Here is a 22,787-nt window from a genome sequence, read left to right as displayed (position 1 = left end):
TTTTTTATGTAATGACAGTATTGTCTAACTAATGTTTGTAAGTGCATGGAGATGTAGGTGTGGGGTGAGAGTGTGGACAGGGGAGCCGAGGAAGGGGTGTTTACTCTAATAGCTAACCATTGGGTGCTGGAGAAATGCTGCAGAGACTCCAGTCCCCTGGAAATATCTATGGGTGGCATGATACGCAGAAGCGATCTGCGGATTTAGTTAGGACAATACCAGCCTCTAAATAAAGACACGCCCTCTATTTTTTGCATTGATGCTTATTACGGACATTTCTCTTCTTAAATAACATATTTCTTCTTAATATTTCATATTAGTGGTGGTAAGATGCAAACTATGGGTCATTTATGGTGTTTTCCATTCCATCTATTTCATTATTGTGGTGTAGCTATTTAGGATTAGACTCTGCCCTTCCTTGTTCCTAAATTATTTCTGGGGAGTAGATCATATGCTCAGGGAAGGACCCCTTCATCTACGTTACTGTTGCATTGTCATTGCTGCAATAAATGTACTGTCTCCCTTTACAACAATTACTATGCAATCAACAGGACTATTTTTAAAATGCACCTAGTACTTGTAAATGGACTCTGTTTCAAACTTCTTTTTCAGATTGTGAAGGAAAAATAGGAATGGCCTCGATTACTTTAAAACCAAATAAGTCTTTAGACTTGGAAAAAGTTTATGAACAAGTTGTAACATTCCTACCAGCTTATGCCTGCCCACGATTTTTAAGAATTCAGGTAATTTTACTTACCCATTAAATTTAAAACCAGGAATTCAGGAGATTAATTATAAAATAACATTTTATCTTTTAGCTAATATGTGCATTTTATGTATATTAGAGAATTTGAAGAGCAATGAAAAGCTGTGGCATGTTAATTTATGCCATATTTGACACCTAATTATAGGAGGGGAGCATGATGAAATGCTAGGATGTCTTTGTCTTTGTCCTAATTGTAGAATTGCTCCCTCCCTGTTTAGTCAAGATCTCAGAGCAAAAAATGATGGTCCCAGAGACAGTGACAAGCCGAAAACCACATTTTACACGTGCCTTCTGAGGACATTTAGTGCTATGTGCCTAAAATGGGGTTCCACCAAGCTGACATCAAGGTGTCTATAGGAGGTGTACAGAACCTAAAGGGAATTGGCTTTAAGCAATTTTGCTTTTAATCTTTGTCCTCATTCTGTCAAAAATATCATGTAAATGAAATATGTATTTATGACAGCTCAGATGATATGTCCCATTGGCCAAGCAATGACTTGGCTATAAGGAATGCCACAAAACCCCTCTGGGATTTCATATTTTGGAGGAATTCTGCATTTATTTGTTTTGAGAAATGGCCTCTTTCTCTTGTTAGGTAACTAGACTGAAACACAGTAAAAATAAAAACACATTTATTCAGCTATTGGGTAATTTTGCTTGCTCATTTCATCAGCCATTCATCTATTTAATATTGTGCTTTAAATGAAATTTGCCAAAGCTAGTACTCATCATATCTCAACATCCAATCACAGAATTTTTCTGGGTACATTTATCATATTGCTATTATATTTCTAATAGAGTGAGAGATGGGGTCATATTTATTTGTAAAGCATTTGCTAAGCAATCCTTATGGCCAAGTCAATGCTTGGCCAATGGGACATATCATCTGACCTGTCATAAATACATATTTCATTTATATGATATTTTTCTTTTAAGAGCTTTTACATACATCAACTCAGATTATTTTTATGTCTCCTGAAATACTAAACGTAAGTAAATATGAAGCAGAAATAACATATTTTTAATTGAAAAATTTTTTAAGTAATTTACATTCACATGCAGTTGTAAGAAATAATACAGAAAAGATCCGTGTACTGTTTACTTGGTTTCCTCCTATGGTAACATTTTTCAAAACTGATATTGACATTGATACAATTTGCCCACCTTTTTAAACTTTTCTGTTTTACTTGTACTGGTGTGTGTAAGCGCGCGCGCACAGGCGCGCGCGCGCAGGCGTGTGTGTGTGTGTGTGTGTGTGTGTGTGTGTGTGGTAGGGGAGGAGGAAATGTCCCTCTAGCCTAGGTTCTTCCAGCTGGTCTAATAATGAAATTGACATGAGACAGATTACCAAGAGAAAATAACCAAATGTTATGCACACATACATCTGGGAACCCCACATACCTGAGAGAGTCAGAGGCCCCACTACATGAGAGCTTTAGCGACAGAAAGTTAAAATGAGGTACGGGTGGCAGACTGAGCTAAGGATGAGGTAAGGTGCATTGGGGCTTCACAGAGGAGGAAGGTCGTTTTCAGGACAACAAGAAGAGCAGGCGTTCAGTAATTAGAAAATTTCCCTGCCATATAGATAGGTCATAAAATGTTATTTCTGGTGATAACTTATTATGGACAAGACCCCTAATTTAAGTTCTTTAAGCGAGAGGTAAAAGTTTCTCATGAATCCTCAGGGTCTCATTTGCCATCAAAATAATTCACATGCCAAAGTAGCATACCTTTGGGAGGCTTGTTCTTAACCCCTTCAGTCTTCAGTTCCATACACTTTTATTAGCTATGTAGCTTTATGCATCAGTGACCACAGTCAGGATATGAACAATTTCAATACCACAAGGATCCTTCCATGTTGTCCTTTTATGACCACACCCAGTTCCCTCCTGCCCCTCCCTAGTCCACTAAAAACAATGTATTTTCATGAAGTAGGAAGTTGAAAAATCATAATATTTTAAACATTTTCTCCTGGGACTACTTAAATTCATTGTTATTAAACAGAAGAAGTATTTTGGCATAGGACTATTCTAGAAGACTAAATCAGTGTTATACAAATTTAGAAAATATTTTAGCATCATTAAGCACCTAAAAGTACTTGGGCCATGACTGTAATATTTATTACAGTATTTACTATAGTTAGAATAATGCATGACACTTAGTTGTCAAAATATTTATTTAATAAATGAGTTATGATCTGATATAAAAAGAATGTTACTTCTGACAAAATGAATAAAACAATTATTTTATTAAAAATCTGTTTCGCACAAATTTTAAAAGAATTCTCCTGCCAATAAATTTACAAAAAAAATTAAAATGTTTTATTATTTAGTATGGCTGGAAGAAATTAAATTGGTCCTTTCATTCTGAAACACAAATTGTTATAACCTCTCTAGGAAACAATTTGCTAAATATGTGATCAGACTATTAGAATTTGCATATATTTTGCCTTAGTAATTTTATTCCCAGAAATGTGTCCTTAAGACGTAATCAGAGGTTCTGAGATGACAGTGCTGGGTAGGAGAGGGGAGAGAAGGCATGAGAGCAGGGAAGGAGGTTCAAAGAGAAGTTGAGCCTGGAATTCGTTTAGAAGTATAAATCAAAGCGACCAAGTTATTCATAGAACTTTATATGGACATCTACATGTCACCTGATTTAAAACAAGGATGCTTTTCCATACTTGAAAGTGCCACAGAGATCCACTCATCTCTCCTTTAAATCCCTTAAAGCAGAGCTTCTTTTTTTTTTAATATATATTTTTATTGACTTCAGAAAGGAAGAAAGAGAAAGAGAAATATCAATGATGAGAGAGAATCATTGATTGGCTGCCTCCTGCATGCCCCCTACTGAGGATCGAGCCTGCAACCTGGGCATATACCCTTGACTGGAATCGAACCCGGGACCCTTCAGTCCGCAGGCTGACGCTCTGTCCACTGAACCAAACCAGCCAGGGCGAGCAGAGTTTCTTATAAACTTGTACTGGTTTATACCTGAGAGAGTCAGAGGCCCCAGGTACATGAGAGCTTTAGCGACAGAAAGTTAAAGTGATTCACTCATATCTCCTTTAAATCTCTTAAAGCAGAGCTTCTTAAACTTTCTAGATCATGGTATCTTTAGTGTCTCAGTAATTATTTTATGACACTCTTGACCCAAAACAAGTACCTCAACATTTGTTTATTCAGTGGTTAGGCCAAAACAAATTAGTAAGTATTTGGGTCTAACAAATTAGTTGCCATTTGAAAAAATAATGCATATAAATTGAAAGAAAAATACTTTTATTTCATTTTCAAATAACCACGGAAATAAAGATGTATACGTTTGGTACTGCACAACTCTTCAAACTTTGGAGTTAGATTGGACTGAACAAGCCCAGCCTAATTCCATGTTATACATTGATTTGGGTTTGCTTTTTATCACAGCTCCACTGAAAACTCTGTTTCACAAAGACATGACATTTCAGAAATGAATGTAACACAAACTAATATTGAGCTAGTTGTTTCCAAGTGGTGACTGACAGATGTCACTGGGTTTATTTTGAAAATTTAAAATATTCCGTGGGGACCCTAGAAATTCATTTAGGTACCACAGTGCACCTCAGTGTATAGCTTGGAAACTCGATTCTAGATCATTCTTTACTCCCCCTGGTTCTTATAGTAATCTGCCCTATGGAATAGATACCTGTCTTTTACAACCTTTATCTTTGTCTTTAATAGCATTCTCTGAACATAATACTGTATTGACATTGAACTGAAGAGATAAACCTATGTGTCTTAGACATATTTATAATCCATTGTAATCAGTTATATGTTGAATAAAGTTCACAGCTAAATTAAGCTAATGATTTAAATGTGTAGAGGCCAACTTTTTAATTTCTAACGTTAAATTATTAGTAGTATGAACATGTTGTAACTCTCTTGTAGCCTGCATTGTTAACCATGTTACTTTTGTGTTATGTATAATATTAAATGATTCCACTGATCCCGGTAATTGCTCTATAGGAAAAGATGGAAACAACAGGGACGTTCAAACCAAAGAAGTTTCAGTTGGTGCAAGAAGGATTCAGTCCATTGAAAATTTCTGATCCACTTTACTTCATGGATAACTTGAAAAAAACTTACGTTCCATTGACCAAAGAGCTTTATGATCAAATAATGTTGGGTGAGATCAAACTTTAAGGTTTCTTTCAGACACAGCGTTTTCAAATGCTTTCTTAGGAGAGGTGAGAGAGAGTATGTGGTTCTTCAGCATGAAATGGAGGAAAGGAACTGACATTCATTAAGCGTGTACGGTATTTCCTTATTATGCAATAGCATTTCTTCAATTAAGAACTTTAATTTGCTTTAATAACAAAATTTAATTAATTATCTTTTTTACCTATAGGGGGATTCAGTGCATAACTAAATATTTGCCTTAATCACAAAACTCTTAAATAACAAATAAGTAACTATTGTCTAGATACTTACTAAAAATGTACATTTTAACATTTAAAGTTTCTAGTTTTGAATAAATTGTTATATTACTCAACTATTTGATTTTTATGTGTCCTGTCCTGTAATTCAATAAAATCGTCTTCATTAATATGTTTTGAGGTTCTGTTCTGATGTTTTGAATGATAAATTTACAGTCAAAGGAACCTGACCGACTAAATGCATGCACTCCCATCTTCCTCATCATAAGCTCACATTAAAATGGTAGAAGAAATATAAAACTTCAAAGCAGGAAAACAGGTAAGTCCAAAGGATTTGGGAATTTTTGACGATATATAAATGGGATCAAATTCACAATAAAATCCAATAGAGCTGTAGAAACCACTAATAATACATGAAAAGAATAGTGATGGCAAACCTTTTGAGCTTGGCGTGTCAGCATTTTGAAAAACCCTATCTTAACTCTGGTTAAGATAGAAACATATAGAAATTTTTTGATATTTGCAACCATAGGAAAACAAAGACGTATATTTTTGATATTTATTTTATATATTTAAATGCCATTTAACAAAGAAAAATCAACCAAAAAAAATGAGTTCGTGTGTCACAGGTTCGCCATCACTGGACTAGAATTACAGGTATTGACACCAAGATCAGAGGCAGAACGGGCACTGAGCGTGGCAGGTTTGTGAGTGGTTAAATGGGAAAGGTCCTACAAGGATAGTGCAATTAGCACAACTGTACTTCTCTCAGTCAAGAAGCACCAGGCTCCAGTGTTTGCTTCAAGTTGGAACCACGAGAATGACTTTCTTAACAAAGTGACCTATGTTCCAGAGGAGGGGATTATTTGTTATTTACTCCTCCACAAATCCGTATCACATCTGAGAAGTATATGCAGAGGCCCTAGCATAGGAAAGAATTTGTCATGCTGGGTGAACAGAGGAGGTCAGTACTCCAAGTGGCTGGAGTGTAGTACATGCAGAGAAGAAAACTCGCCTGGAAGATGAACCTGTAGGCAAAGTGTTTGGATTTTATTTCAAGTGCAATGAGAAGCAATGGAAATAGTTTAATCATGGAAGAGACACGATTAGAAGGATTATGCCAACTGTTGTGTGGGAATCAGATTGGGAAATGAGGTTAACGTGAAAATAAGAAACTAATTAGAATTACTCGTTTTGGTGAGTTCTATGGGTAGCCTGTGGTGTGTGTAGTTGTTTGGGCAAACACTAGTCCAGATGTTGCTGTGAATGTATTTCATAACTAACGCTAGAGATTCCTGACTTGCCAGCCCTTTCAGTCGTATGAGCCAATTCCTCTAAAGGCAGATCATCTTATTGGTCTGTTTCTTCGGAGAACCCTGACTGATACACTGTTACTGTGGTGCAGGCGAGAGATAAAATTGGAGCAGTGGTAAAAAGACACAAGCATACAGATTCAAGATATAGTCTCCAAGTGTAATTGACTCGATTTAATAATAGACTGGATAAGGAGTTAAGAGAAAGGAAGCGAATTACCTCTTAGGTTTCTATTTAAACAACTAAGTGGGTAGTGGTTTTAGTTACTGAAATAAAGGTAACTGGGGGAACAATAAGAATTTGGGCGGTGAGGGTAGTGGGAATCAGTTCTGCTTTGTCAAGGTTAACACGGAGATAGCCACCGATAGCCAAGTATATACCTGACCTTGTGAATACGTGATTCTAGAGTTCAGAGGGTGGTCTGCGTCAGAGATAAAATGTTGGTGCCACTTAAATACGATATTTAGAGTTAAAAAGTTTGAGAACTTCCAGTAGCAGAATAAAAGATGACCCCTGACCAGCCCAGAGAGCCTCAGACCAGTGTGAGGAAAAACTACAGTGAGATCTCAGGGAGAATTGGAAACAGGGGTGATCAGAGAAATAGGAGGAAAATGAGCACCATAGTGTCGCAGACCCATCAAGTAAACAGTCAGTAGTGTAGAATGATAAGGTCAGAAAGTGTTGCATGGCTTGTCAAAATGGATGTTATTAATGACCTCAGCAAGAGTAGTTTTTGACTGGTGGGGAGGCAGCAAGAAAAAAATCCAGCAGGTTGAAGAGTGAGTAATGGGTGAGCAAGTGGAGATAATTCTTTTATGAAATTTTGCATTAACAGGGACAGAGAAATAAAAACCTTGAGGCAAATGTAAAGAGAGAATTTAAATATTTTACTTACATTTTGTTTTACGTAAACCATCTTGATTTAAATAAAGTAACATATAAATAAGACAAGATGAAAAGATACTTTGATAAGTCTTGGTTGCATCCTGACAATCTCCTATCCTTGATGAACACGTTTTACTTTATTCATTTCTTGGGGAAACTTTCAGTGTTTCTTTGTGAAGATATAGTAAATATGAATACGTTTTCATTTCTGTGCATATTTAAGCATATAGAATACTATTCTGTACCTGAAGTGTTCCATTTAATAGTGTATATGGAGAGCTTCCTAATTTTTATAGTAGTTCTTGCTGCATGTATCACTTTAAGTAGCCCCCTATCAACGCACTCTTGGCTTGTTTCCAATATTGTGCTACTACAGATGGTGCCCAAATCCATGACCTTGTAAATATTTATTCTGGTAACTTTCCAGGTGCATCTGTTGAGTAAATTCCCAGAAATGATATGGCTAGGCCTGTTTCTGTAATGTAGATCCTGGTAGATAGAGTTAAACTGATCGCTGTGGGGTTACATAATTCTACATTCTCACCAGCAATTTAAGAGGGCCTGTTTCCCTATTCCCTTGCCAACTGTTGTGAAACTTGAATCTTGCCAATCTGATAAGTGAAAATAGAAGCTAAGTGTACTTTTAGTATGTGTTTCTCTTGTTATGAATAAAATTGGACATTTTTATAAACTTGAATTATTTTCTCTGAACTATTTGTGCTTATTACCATTGTCTTTTCTTTACTGTCTTATGTGTGTTTCATAAGAGATCTTTATTTAAGAGACTATCCCTTATCTGTGATGTGAGTGCAAATATTCTCTCCCCAACTTTTTCATTTTTAATTTATTTTGTAGTTTTTTTTCCCCAAGCAGAATTTTTCTTCTCTTCTTCTCCTCTCCTTTCCCTTCCTCTCCTCTCCTCCTTCCCCCTTCTCTCCCCTCCTTTTTTTCCACCTGCTTTCTCTGTCTCCTCTCTCTTTCTCTTCCATTCTAAGTTTCTAAATTTTCTTTATTTTCCTTCCTTTCCTTCTTTTATATAGTCAAATATTTTTATCTTTCCTCTTTGGTTTGTGAATTTTTATTTAAGCTGGAAAGATTTTAGCCTCTTTGGTATTATAAAGAAATTGGTTTATATTTCCTTTCAGGGTTCTTATGGGGATTTTTTTACATTACAATAGTTCATGTATCTAGAGGTTATCCTCATATATCATGGGCAGTATTAATCTAACTGTATCTTTCCCAGGTGGTAATTTTGTTATCTCAAGGACGTTTATTTAAAATGTTATCTTTGTTCTCTGATGTCACTTTTATTGTTTACTAAATTATTGTCCTCGTTTTAACCTTTGGATCATTTTCCATTGGTCTATCTGTTTATTTATGAAACAATTACAGGCTTTAATTGCTGAGACTTTATAGTATGATTTAACCTCATAGCTCTTCCTTTTTCAAAGTTATCTTAGATATTTTTGTCTTTTATTTTTCCACACAAACTTTAAAATCACCTTGTCTAGTTATAGAAAAGGGAAGTATTTTTATTTTTATTTATTTTTTTAAAATATATTTTATTGATTTTTTACAGAGAGGAAAGGAGAGAGAAAGAGAGTTAGAAACATCGATCAGCTGCCTCCTGCACATCTCCCACTGGGAATGTGCCCACAACCCAGGTACATGCCCTTGATCGGAATCGAACCTGGGACCTTTCAGTCCGCAGGCCGACGCTCTATCCACTGAGCCAAACCGGTTTTGGCGGGAAGTATTTTTAGGTATGAAAAATAACAGAGCCTATTTACTTGCTGAGGAAAATAATCTAGTAGCGAGGAGAGGGTAAATGCAAAGGAGAAAAGGGACCAGTCGCTATGATGCGCACTGACCACCAGGGGGCAGACGCTCTGACCGGTAGGTTAGCTTGCTGCTGGGGTCCAGTGGATCGGATTGGGACTGAGCGAGCTGGGCCGGACACGCCTTGGAGCCCTCCTGCGGTCCCTCCCCGCCCCGATAGTGCACCGGTGGGGTCCCTCAGCCTGGCCTGCACCCTCTTGCAATCCAGGACCCCTTGGGGGATGTCAGAGAGCCCATTTCAGCCCGATCCCTGCAGGCCAGGCCGAGGGACCCCACCGGTGCACGAATCCAGTGTTCCCATCTGGTGACTTACAGGTTCTCAAATATGAGGAGAGCCATCAGCTGAATGTAGTGGGGCGGGTGAGGAATGGAAGACAGGAGAAGTTATGATGTAGTGGAGAATAACTGAGAAATCAATTGGAGATGGGTATTGACTGATGACATGAACTGGAAAGAAAAGGAAGCCCTTAAAGTCTTCAGAGGTTGAGGTGGAGCCACCAAGATTTGAGGATGTTGAAGCAAGATCACAGGACAGGGAAGCATAATACAGAAGGGACCATGAGGTACAGGTGCACAACCTCTGGACCACAATATTTGGGGTACATGAGAGTTTCCAGCCTTTGCTTTAGTGGACCAAAGGGGAAAGGGTCCCCTCTAGGGAGAGCCAGGTTTCCAATGAGGCAGATATTGGCAGATGGGTTTGATAGGACACTAAGGATTTATAGGGAATTTGGTATATACATACTTGGGTTCCAAGGAGGAAAGTCTGGGCAGCAGGGATAGTTAAAGAATGAGAATTTAAAAAACAGGCTATAATACATAGCCAGCGTTCAGAATCCTGGGTGAGTTGTTAAAAATGCAAGCTCCCAGGCTCACATCCAGAGTTTCTGACTCAGAGCTAGGAAGCACTTGAGAATCTGAATATCAAAAGCTACACAAATGACTGTTATGCACCCTGGCCTCGAGAGCCCTTTGTCTCTTGTAGGAGGCTGAGGAGAAGTGATGGCGGCTTCCTAGAGTAATCTGAGGAGGAAGAGCCAGCACTGTCCACAAGGTCGGGTATTTTGACTGGATAACCCATTCACACTTTCAACCCTGTCGCCTCACTGTTGAAATAGGACAGAGTACACAGATGGTAACCATACAGCAATGCTTCTATCTCTAAAACAGTGGTTCCCAACCTGTGGGTCGCGACCCCTTTGGGGGTCGAACGACCCTTTCACAGGAGTTGCCTAAGACCATCGGAAAACACATATATAATTACATATTGTTTTGTGATTAATCACTATGCTTTAATTATGTTCAATTTGTAACAATGAAATTGGGGGTCACCACAACATGAGGAACTGTATTTAAGGGTCACAGAATTAGGAAGGTTGAGAACCACTGCTCAAGAAGGATTTGAGTTGAATCGTGTACATAGATTAAATGTCAAATTGAATCAAGAAGCCAAAATTCTGAATAAGGAAAAGACAATGAAAGCACATTTCCAGATTTGGGAAAGGAAATAGGTAACTCATTCACTATCTCTTCCACCATAGCACTTTTTTGTGCTATTTCTTGAACATACTATTATATGAAGTGGACATCGGAGTCAAAAAAATGCCATTTTCGTTTTATAAATTGTCAATGATATAGTGAAAAAATTAAAGTAAATTCTCCATATATATTAAGAGTTGTAGTATTGAGACCACATATTATATTCTCATGCAAACAAGCTAAAATATTGAAGATGGTACCTGAAAGCTTATGCCAAAAAAGCAATAACATAATGAACAAATTTCTACTAGACAGTTTACAAACAAAAAAAGCAATTATTTTTTTATGTTGTCAAGAAAACCAATAAGGGAGAAATAGGAACTAATCTGTTTATGTCACAGATAATGATCAAAATTACTCCTGTTCATGTACAGATGACGTATAATTGAGCTGTATACCTGAAACCTATATAATTTTATTAACCAATGTCACCCCAATAAATTCCATTAAAAAATTTAAAATAAAAATAAATAAATCTTCCATTTAAAAAAACTACTCCTGTTAATCCTGCATTACTCAAATATTTGATGATTGATAAGCCAACCAACTATTAAACTTTAAAAAAGTCTATGATTGATCCATTGTTTATTATTTGCATTAAAATAACTTCCTAGCCTCTTTAAATCCAAAAAGAAGACATACTTGAAGCTATTATGACCTAATTGTGCACTATATGAAAATGTGAAAAGACATTTAGATCAAATGGGGTTTTGTAGTCAAAGGAATCATTTTCTAGCAAAAACACAATTCTTTAGTAAAAATATAAAAATATCAACTTAAGAAAAAAAGAGACAGAAAACTCCCTCTCATACTATTTGGCAGCATCTTAGGTTTACAACAGGAAGTCTTCAATAACCAGGGGAGAGTATGGTGAGGACACAGTCTCTAGGTTTCTGTTTTGTTTTACTTTTTCCTAAGGTAAAATTTTGCAAGCACCACGTGACTGGAAGAGAACAGGCTGTAAAAACGTGAGTGATTCTTTTCTTCCCCAGCACATTTCATTGCTCACAGCATTTTTAAAAAATTACATCAAGAAAAATTACAGACCTGGCCAGTGTGCTCAGTGGTTGGAGCATTGGCCCGTGCACAGAAGGGTTGCCGGTTTGATTCCAGTCAAGGGCATGTACTGGGTTGCAGGTTGGAGCCCAGGCCCCGTTTGGGGGCATTGTGGGGAATCAGCCAATAGATGTGTCGCTCTCACATCGATATTTCTTTCCCACCCCACCCCCCATATTCCACTCTCTGAAAATCAATGGAAAAAATATCCTCAGGTGAAGAGTAACAACAACAACAAAAAAAAAGAAAAGAAAAATTACAATAAATAAAATTACACATACATGTAAAAAATGGTTACTTAACTGGCACTTTTTGTCTCTCTCACGTGAGTTTCTATTCTAGCCTGGATTTAACTCTTTAATGCTGTTCTTCTCAAGGGGAGCCATTTTCACCCCACAATTCATCTAATGTTAAGAATGCCGCGTAATTTAAGAGCTTCCCCTCCAAATATTCACTCTCACATGTGTCCTGCCCTTGTCCTTATGAGTTTGAGACCAAGGCTGCATTGTGTCCACCTCCTAGTTACCCCAGTAACCCCCCTTTCACCCCTCCCCTTCCCTCTCCACCAGCTGGGCAAGAGGCAGCCATCACCTCAGAGTTGGCCGGTTAGTTACAGCAAAACACAGAACGAAGGCAGTGCTCAGCTTCTGAGCTTCAGACGTGTCTGCTGCAACTGCAGTCAGACACTGTTTACTCTTTCTGAAGATAATATCCAAGTTTTCCAGACTGGAAGGTGGGTGGAAGGCAAATACAAAAGCGTTAGTATTGGTATGATTCCCAGAGAATGGGCTCTGTGCCCTGGCTGATGTCTGAGACCAAATACCAGGAAAGAGAAGAACAATAGAAGCCTTCACAGAAACCTGATGGGGGGTCTGAACCCTAGTTCAAGTAAAGCCCTGGGAGGCAACAAGACTTCGAGGACCCCGGTATCCAACATGGTGCAGTGGGGGCAGCAGTTAGAGATCTCCTAAGGGATCCATGTTCTCCAAATTCAGAACCTCTTGCTCTACGTGCTCAGGCTGATCCCTTCCTGATGAAAGAGCAGTTAGTTTCACGATTCTATCATATGCAGGCTATTTCCGAGAGGATTTCAGCATCAGGACGGGATGAAATTCCAAATTTTGCAAGCACCATGTGACTTGGAAGAGAACTAGAAAGAGCCTGGAAGAGAACAGGCTGTAAAAACATGAGTGATTCTTTTCTTCCCCAGCACATTTCATTGCTCACAGCATTTTAAAAAATTTAAATTCAACTTATATCAAGAAAAATTACAGACCTGGCCAGTGTGCTCAGTGGTTGGAGCATTGGCCCATGCACAGAAGGGTTGCAGGTTCGATTCCAGTCAAGGGCATGTACTGGGTTGTAGGTTGGATCCTGTTGTCTAAAGTTTTGTCTAAAGTGTGGTGGGGGAAGAAGGAATCAGGGCTTCTCAGGTACCACATGAGGAAGAGGGTGTTTTGAGTAGCTACCTGTAGCAAGTGGTTCTCCGGCGGGGTTCTGGACCAGCAATGGCAGCACCACCTGGGAATTTATTAGAAATGCAGTTCTCGGGCCCCACTCCAGACCTACTGAAAAACGCTGGGGGCAGGCCCCAGCAATCCCTATTTTAACAAGCCCTCCGGCAGTTTCTAAGGCCAACGTTGGAGAATCATTGAGCGAAAGTATAAAATCCAATCTGCCTATAGAGCATTTTTCATTGATTTTATATTTAAAAAAATAATATTCAAAATAGAAGTTAGTTTTCCAGGATTAAGAAGGAAAGAGGGTGGGGAAAATGCTAACAGAATCCTTCCTGATCACTCGTCGCTGCAAATAACTTCTTTCTAGGGCACTGGCTCCTCTCCTAGGAACCACTGGGAGACTGTGAGAATGTTTACAGTCTGAGGGGTTCTTGAGCCTCTTAGGCATTTTTCCTGTGATTAGATTTTTATGGTCAGGTCAAGAGTTCAGCCTTAGCTAATTTACTAGAGTCTGAACAGTTAAGCTCATCAAATCAAGCACATCAAGGTCAAATTAGATTAAAGCAAAATGCATTGGCTGCAGTGGCTTAGGGCAAACACCAATGGACATGGCAATCCGATTTTTAAGATTTGTAGCTGTCCTAGCTTGACATATTCACTCAACTCCAGCATGACCTTTCTTAGTTTTAATGTTCACCCAGGTGTGCCTAAATCTGGGCTCACCGTATGACAAACACTAAACAGGAAATATTGCTGTGACAGCAGGCATAAACCCGGAAAATAAGGATGTGTGATCTCTATTTAAATCCCAAAGGCTGACACAAATAGACAAGATTACGAGGTACAACGACTTGCAGTGAATGCTTCAAAAACCCTTTTCTCAGCTCTTACTTTGCATCATATTTTCAGGCATGTCTTCCTCTTTGACTTCTGCCCTCTCAAATATTCATCTTATGCTGGCTGCTGGCATTTCCTTTGGTTGATGGACAGAATGTCCTTGAAGTCTAAGGGTAGTCTTACTGGTGAGAATGCAGCCTTTTTGGAGCATGAGCAACTCTCTCCCAGCCTGTAATCTTTGTTCGAACTCAGTCTTATGTACAAGATTCTTTTAAAATCTTCTTGGGCCTGGCCAGTGTGGCTCAGTGGTTGAGCATTGACCCATGAGCCAGGAGGTCAGGGTTTAGCTCCTAGTCAGGGCACATGCCCAGGTTGCAGGCTCGATCCCCAATAAGGGCCCTGCATGTCAACTAATCTAAGATTCTCTCGCTCGTTCTCCCTTCCTCTCTCTGAAAGTGTGTTTTTAAAATTTTTAGAAAAATGAAATAAAATAAAATATTCTGGTGGATTTGTTTGCAATTCCATTTCTTATTTGAGTCTTCATTATGCAGATGACTATTACAAATCATCTTATTTTTCTTACTTATAACATTTGTATTAAAATCAACTTCAGCTGAGTTTTGAGAGTGCAACTCATCAATATGTCTTGCATAGTTTAGGGTCTGATCATAAATCATCTGCACAGCTAAACTTCCAAAACATATTCCCATCTATATCTTCATTAAGCAACCTTTGTCTACCCTCAGACGTTAAAAATGCCTTTCTATTTGATGGCCAACCAACTCCCATTACTTTCCATCAAGACTTCTCTTTCTCACTTGGTATTTTCTCCATCAACTCTACATTTTTTTCTCCTCTATTTATCCTACTAGTCCTCTGGGTCTTTCTAGATCTCTAACTTTATTTCTCCTTGGGGGGAGAGGAACAACATAAAACAAACAAACAAAAAAAACCCTTTCCTCAACCTTGCATCCCTTCATAGCTGTCACCCCATCCCACAATAGCCAAGATTTTTGAAAGTCTGCGATGCCCTTGTTATTTCCACTTCCTTTGCATCTTAACGCACTCAACTCTTATTTTGGATGCCATAATAATGTCTCTAAAATTCCTTAATGATCAACATAATGTTAAATCTAATGGCTTTTCAGTATTCTGTTTAGATTCACAGGCTTTATTTAACATCTTTGAGAACTTATTTCTTCTTGAAACTTGCAAATCTCTTGACTCATCAGATATTATTTTCTCCGGGTTCTCTTCTATTTATCTCAAAGTCCTTTGCCCTCCTTTCCAAGTCATTTCTTAAATATTGATGTACCTCAGGATTTTGACATACTATATTTCTTCTGATCAGAGTAAACTGCATCATTATTCATTCATTCTGAATCAGGTCAAAAACTTTTGTCTGATTGGAGGCAGAAATTTCTACTTAGCTTCTCACATGATAAGACCTTAAAATATCTCTCTTCAATATCTCCCTGCATTGATTACCCTTTCCCTATGCCCTTCTCTACCTTGCTAATTCATACTCATTTTTCAACTGTCATCAGAGACCTGGTCTTTACCAGCAAATTTTTCCCTACTCCATAAGCAGTTTCTGAATAGAACTGCCTTAAGCAAAGTTTGAAGGATTAAAATAAAGTAACTGAGTCCGTCTCTTGACAACTGACTACACATTTTTCATTTGAGCAATTGGGAGCTTTTAAGTTATTTAAGACTAACTCCCGTTTAAGTTCTGGTAGCTGTCTCTTAGAGCCTGTTAACTAGCCATGCCATCTGGCCTTGTTTTCATCATTAAGAATAACCAAGCATAAACCTATGAAACTGAGATGGGAGAAATAGTCACATGAGCCCCCAATTCAACATAATTTGCATGCTAGGAGAATTGCCAGCTATTCTCACTTCAGAGAGACATAGTAGATCCTGGAAAATTGAAAGTGAAACTCGTCTTCTGTATATTAGCTTCATTTCTGTCTTCCTTTCAGCTTCATGGTCCTCCTATTACTCTGTATCTTCCAGGTTACAGATATGTGGAATCCACTTGCTCATTATCCCTACATTATATCCATAATTATTGTGTTTTTCCTTAGAATCAGCTAAACTAAAGGAAATTGATGTTAAACATGCTTGCATAAAACTTATGCCCATTTGAATATTGATGGAATTGGGCACTGGGGCAATGTATATAATAAATCCATTCATCCTTGACTTACAAATAAATATAATATTAACGATTGAATTCAGAGATTCACTAATGTTTAATATGAGATGTGTGCTGTTTTTATTAAAGCCCTTATGTTTAATAAGTTTAAAAAATAAATAAAAGGGGAATTACTTTTACTAGTGGTGACAAATTAGTTATTAAGACCCCCCTCTTCCCACTGATAACAACTAGAAAACCTGCATAACTTATGTTATAAAATTATGTTATACTTGATCAGGATCCTCACAAGGCGGTACAGAATTATTGAATGAGAAGACAGAAATGCAGAAAATTGAGTGCTGACAGACATGCAGAGAAATAAGTATTCCTTTGGGGCTTGTTTGGCTCAGAGGTCTTTGGTCAGCCCAGAGGTGGTAGCGGGGAAGCTGAGCAACACTATGGAAAGAATTTTGAAGATAGAGGGACAAAAGTTGCACTCCAGGGCCCACCAGTGGTGGGAACCGGTAGGAACCCACAATGCTTTAGGACTCAGAAAATTGCATTCCAGGAGTCAGGGTAAACCAGGAATGATCAGCTCCTGCAGAGATGGCAGAATAGCGTGAAGGCATCTGAGAGGTCCTGAGAAATCCCAGTCCCGGCACTTAGCACATTTACATTTAATGTAAGTTGTAGCAATAGTATTTTAGTTAAAAACCTATAATCTTGACACTTGCTTTATATATATTCTGCCTATTTGTTGTTCCTTTTTTTACTTTTGTAACTTCTTTAACCATATTCCCATTTATTTGCCTCTAACTTAAATTTTATCTTGAATGCAATCTGAGTTCCTTGAATCTATGAATCAAAGTCTTTCATCAGTTTCGGGAAATTCTTAGCTGTCTCTCTCATATTGCTGTTTCTCTCTTTCTCCCCACCCCTCTCTCTTACTTCCTCCCTCCCACTCTCTTTAAAAATCAATGGGAAAAAATATCCTCTGGTGAGGATTAACAAAAAAAAGTTTTGTGACCTTGGATACACTTCACTACTCTATGTCGAAGTATCCTTTATTATATAAAGACACTTACATGATAAAGGTTACACTTTGTTGTTGTTGTTATTAATCCTCACCCAAGGATATTTTTTCCGTTGGTTTTATATACATGTACAGGAATTGTAAATACATAGATGCTTAAGACATCCCTCAGTTATTTTTCCAAATTTTATATTTATTGTTTTGCCATCCACATAAACTTAGCAATAATATTTTATACAGCAAAAGAAATGTCTCCAGTAGCCTTTGTTCTTTTCAGTTGCTTATTCCCTTTGGGGTTTGGCATTCTGTACTTCTTCCCACGATATTTCACTACTACAAAATTCGTGCACAAGTAGGGTCCCTAGGCCTGGCCAGCGATCAGGGCCAATTACGGCCTTCCGGCTGCTGACCCGGGCCTTCCTTCATGCCATGCCACCTTTGGTGGTCAGTGCATGTCATAGCAAGCGATTGAACTTCCGGTCTCTCTGACGAACTCCCGAGGTGACAATTTGCATATTAGCCTTTTATATATATAGATTTTCTGGTGTTATTCTTTTTGAAGTATAATCTATTTTTATAAGTTACCCTATACTCTTTCATTATTATTTCGGTTTTCAGCCAATTGTACCATCAGTCACAATAACAGTTGTGATAGGAAAGTCTTTAATTCTTACTTTTTAAAAATTCCCCTTTCTTTTTATAGCTCTGCCTTCTGTAAGACTCCCTTGGGACCAAACAAACCAAATGCAGAAGTACAGATCCTAGACTTTAGTCCAAATGAGCTCAGGGGCTGCAGACCGCACCGGCAGGAAGAAAATGAGGTGGAAGTAGAAGAGCCATGCATTCCGTGCTGGAGTTTAAATTTAGCCAGCTCATGGGGGGGATTCTATTTTTCAGATCTAGAAACTGGCAGAAATGCCTGGGATAAGAGTAAACTGTGTCAGATTCTAGTGCCTGTCTATCTTTATATATGCTGCATAGGGTTTCAACTTCATATTAATTTGGCAAAGTACTGAGTCCTGGAAGCTCCATGGTTCTGTCTTTTCCAGGCCTCACCCTAGGCCAGTGATGGGGAACCTATGACATGCGTGTCAGAGGTGACACGCGAACTCATTTTTTTTGGTTGATTTTTCTTTGTTAAATGGCATTTAAATATATAAAATAAATATCAAAAATATAAGTCTTTGTTTTACTATGGTTGCAAATATCAAAAAATTTCTATATGTGACACGGCACCAGAGTTAAGTTAGGCTTTTTCAAAATGCTGACATGCCGAGCTCAAAAGGTTCGCCATCACTGCCCTAGGCCTAGTTTAGGATGAAGGAAATGACAAGAGGTCTCCTTTTCCTGCTCATTGGTAAGATTCGCAGGAAAAGCAGTTTTCAGCCATTCTTACCTTCCTGAACTAACCTCCTACTGTGTCCAGCCTTATCGTGGCTACTATTTCTGTTACACTAATATGTTGTTTACCAGATACTAGGATTTCCAGTTCACTCTTTTCCAGGCATATCGATGGGAGGTACATCAGTTCCTTTGAAGTATAGGTGCCATGGGATTTGCTGTGGACAACCAAGTGTGATCAGAAATGCCTATCAGTTTGGGGAGGAAGCTCTGATGTCATAGAAGCTTCTATCTGCTGAGTCACTGCATCAGGCAGAGCCCTCTCTGGCCCATGCTGAACAGGTATTGCAAGCAAGAAAAATAGTGTTGGGTTAAGCCATTGTGATGTGGGATTATTAATTATACAGCATAGCCTAGCATCTATTCTGATGAATGTAGACTTTAATTGGCTCAGTCCCTGTCCTCCTAGTCTTTCTCACTCATTCCTCTTTTTCTCACTTCTCTCCCCTCCTTCCCTCAAGCTCTAGTGCTTGCTTCAGTCTGAACCCCATCATTTGTGATGAGCGAGTGATCTTTTTCTGAGTCCCTCAATTATCAACACATAAGTAGCTACCAATGGCTACTCTTAAGGTCAACCCTGGCAGATGCCATACTACTCAAATAGAATTCCTAATGACAATATAAATTATCTCTCTATCATCTGGAAATGACTCACATTAGCTAATGACTGGCCGTCCAACTACTGGCCATATGTTTTTGTTGTAAATACTATTAACTGATGGACTGCAGCCATTATCTAAATTAGCAGATATTTAAGCCTGGATGAGCAATACGAAAATCCTTGCAGTTGGCAGCATGCTTAGATTCTGTTGTCTTTAGCTGCAGGGAAGGGGAACTCCAGGAGGTGCAATGGCTTATATTTCTCTGATCTGGGTGGAATATATTAGTGCATTTGTGCCGCAAATCTTTTTAGTGAACCGCATGTATTAATCACAATAAAAACAACTTGAAAATGATTATAATTTCCCGCCAGAGTTACCAAATATTGATTTGATTTTTTTTTCTTTGTTAAACAATATATCAGGCCACAAAATAGGCAATGACATTTGGGATGCTGATATTTTTAAATGAATTCAGTTTTGAGAACATACATGTAGAACTCTGTAAGTCAACAAAAGATAAACACAAATGGCAAAGAATTAAAATAAAAATTCTCTGTTATGATAGGATGAAATATAAATGTCCAAACAAAAATCTGAAAAATGTTTAACCTCCTAATTAATTCATGAAAGCAAAATTACAACTACAGAGAGAGCCCTGGCTGGTGAGGCTCAGTGGTAGAGCATCGGCCCACACATTGAAGGCTCACGCGTTCAATTCCTGGCCAAGTGCACATAGCTGGGTTGCAGGTTCGTTCCCTGGCCCTGGTCAGGGCATGTGCGGGATGTTCACCTTCCCTGAAACTAAAGACAATGAACCAATGTGTCTCTCTCACATCAATGTTGCTCTCTCTCTCTCTCTCTCTCTCTCCCCCTCTCTAAAAATCAAAGAAAAAAATTGGTACCATAGGATGTTCAGTCTAGAAGACCCTTTCCCGAGATCTAGGGGTTGCAGAAGAAACATTAACTAGGCTGAGGTATTGAGGGTACAGGAATCGAGCAAGCTATTCTAGAAGGGTCTGTCTTAAAAATTAAAAAATTATAAGATGCATCTAGCTTTTTGCTACTCACTGCCAACTCAAACATGGTGTTCCTTTGATGGATTGGGTAAAAGTCCATTCGTTCAGCAAATACCTCAGCTGCACACAGTTTATACAGCACACTTCTCTCACATTACTCTAAAAGCCCTGCACTTACAGTGATTGTGTATGTATACGATGATAAAGTACATGATGGAACAAGGAGTCCTGCCAAAGATAAGAAAGGGGGAAAGTTCCATAAGCTAGGAGTACTGCCTTTAAAAGCCGAAACCTCTTTTCATCTGGCTTCTATCTTGGCACATTCCATCTGGGACATTCTTCTATAGGATTTTTTTTTTCTCCCTTTTTTGCATTTACTTACAGTGGCAGCTAGTTTTTAAGGTCACAAATTTCCTGGGTTCAAATCCAGACACTGCCACTTAATAACTATATGATCTTGGAGAAGTTGTATAACCTCTCTGCCTCAGTTTTTCCATTAATAAATGGGGATAGTAACAATATTTCTTTTCATAGCCATGTGATTAAGTTAGTTCTACATGTCAAATACGGTAGTAGACTGGATAATGGCTCCCAAAGATACCTGGTCCTAGTCCCTGGATCTTGTGAATGTTACCTTAAATGATAAAAAGTGTCTTTGCCGATGTGATTAAGGATCTTGAGGTGCAATGAAATTCTGTTTCTTTGTTATGGGGTGGGCCCACAACATTAGTAACAAAGAAAGAGAATTTCCGGAGGATGAGGCCCGGAAATCAGGATTTTAAAAAGATTCCCAGGTGATTCTAATGTGCAGCCAAGGTTGAGAACCACTGAGTTAGACCCTAAATGCAACCATATGCATCCATATGATAGGGAGGGAGAGGGGGATTTGACCACAGACAGACATAGAAAAAGGTGATACGAAGATAGAGGCAGAGATTGGAACGATGTCGCCACAAGCCAAGGAAGGCAGTAGCCACCAGAAGCTTCAAGAGGCAAAGAGCACAGTCGCCTCTAGCGTCTCCAGACGAAGTATGTCTGGCTGATGTCCTTATTTCAGCATGGTGATACTGGTTTCAGATTTCTGGCCTAGAACTGTGAGAGAATAAACTGTCGTTCTAAGTCGCCCAGTTTGTGGTCATTTGTTACAGCAGGCACAGGAAAGTAATACATATACTCAGACCCGTGCTTATAAAATATTAAGTCATAAAAAAGTGTTTGTTATTAGTATTTTAAGACAGTGGCCAGAAGTTCACACTCTGAAATACTGAGAACTGGAGAACTCAAGAGCCATTAACTGTATATTTGGGGGAATTTGTGTCTGAGTACAGAAGGGGGTTCCAGAGAGAAGCTTATTCTGACAGGGATGTGAATAAAAGAACATGCCGGGAGCAGTCCACCCTCCGCCAACAGATCTTTTCATCAGATGCCACAGGGAGAAGGGACCCCTGTAGCCTTAGCAGCAGCCACACTCCAAAGCGTTCATGAAGAATACGTCCTATTTAGATCCTTGACAGCAAAGTCACCTGCACGGTATGTGAGGTATTTGTCAGAGCCACGGAACAGTATCTGGAGCTAAAATCTGCTTCCCAAAGAATGATAAGAAACTCATGCAAGAGACGTTATAAAGAGCCTGTAGAGTCAGGTTAATCGACCCCCCTACTGAGTTCCCTACTCTTCAGTTACAAGTTATGGACCCCAAGCAGCTATTTCACCTCTCTGGGCCTCAGTTTTCTTGGTGAACTGTGGGGTGGGTCTGGGAAGGGAGGGGAGGAAGAAAATATTGCCTCATTGGAATATTTTTGAATCAAATTAAATGAAACATGTAAAGTGCTTAGTCTGAGGCCTGATGAGCAGTACGTATTCAATTAGTAGTATCCAAAAAGGTGAGGCCGAAGCACTAATTTATTCAGAGACATGAAGGATGAAATAGACAATTGATTTAAATAAAGCTAAGGAAAAGGAAAAAGTTTATTTGCAAAAAGCCACATTAGGTTTTTTTGTTTATTTGTTTTATCCCCAAATATTGTCTTTACTCTGTAAATCTTAAAAGTCCATAGCACAACGTTGGAGGGTATCATATTTGGAGGTTTTCCTGAAAAGAAAAGTAATAGGAGATAATACAATTTTTTAATAAACTTAAATTGGAGGAAAATCCTGCTTATGAAAGTAGAGGCTGGCATCAAAACAATATTAATTATACAAATCCTCTTTTTGCCAAGTTTCAGCTCCAGAAAGGAGGTTATGAGAAATAATTTTAATTCTTCATAGCTAGATTTAAAAATTTAATGGAGATGAAAGAATTGATAGTACAAAGTGGCCACAGAGGAGGCCTTGTGGAGCAGCCAGACATGTATTACCTGGATGGGGTAAGCACAGCCCTCCCCATCTGCTTCAGTCACGATGCTCATGTGTTGACCAACATCCCAAAATTGTGAGTAGAGTAATGGAGTGGAAACTGGGATAACTTAGCAAACTGCCTTCACTTAGCTAA

At 38.6% G+C, this 22,787-nt stretch overlaps 1 protein-coding gene across 1 annotated transcript in view; it reads left to right on the top strand.

Moving 5' to 3' along the window:
* SLC27A6 (solute carrier family 27 (fatty acid transporter), member 6) overlaps nucleotides 1-5,346 on the top strand; it is a 51,262-nt gene extending 45,916 nt beyond the window's left edge. The window contains exons 9-10 of the mRNA XM_006764367.2: nucleotides 613-743; nucleotides 4,765-5,346. Of these exons, the coding sequence (XP_006764430.1) occupies nucleotides 613-743; nucleotides 4,765-4,941 (308 nt within the window). The 3' untranslated portion in view covers nucleotides 4,942-5,346. The remainder of the gene's footprint in view (nucleotides 1-612; nucleotides 744-4,764) is intronic.
* Nucleotides 5,347-22,787: the final 17,441 nt, after the last annotated feature.

Source organism: Myotis davidii, unplaced genomic scaffold (genome assembly GCF_000327345.1).
Source record: "Myotis davidii unplaced genomic scaffold, ASM32734v1 scaffold159, whole genome shotgun sequence".
NCBI lineage: Eukaryota > Metazoa > Chordata > Mammalia > Chiroptera > Vespertilionidae > Myotis > Myotis davidii.
Note: the sequence above shows the minus strand (reverse complement) of the source record. Positions and strands in the feature narration are given on the sequence as shown.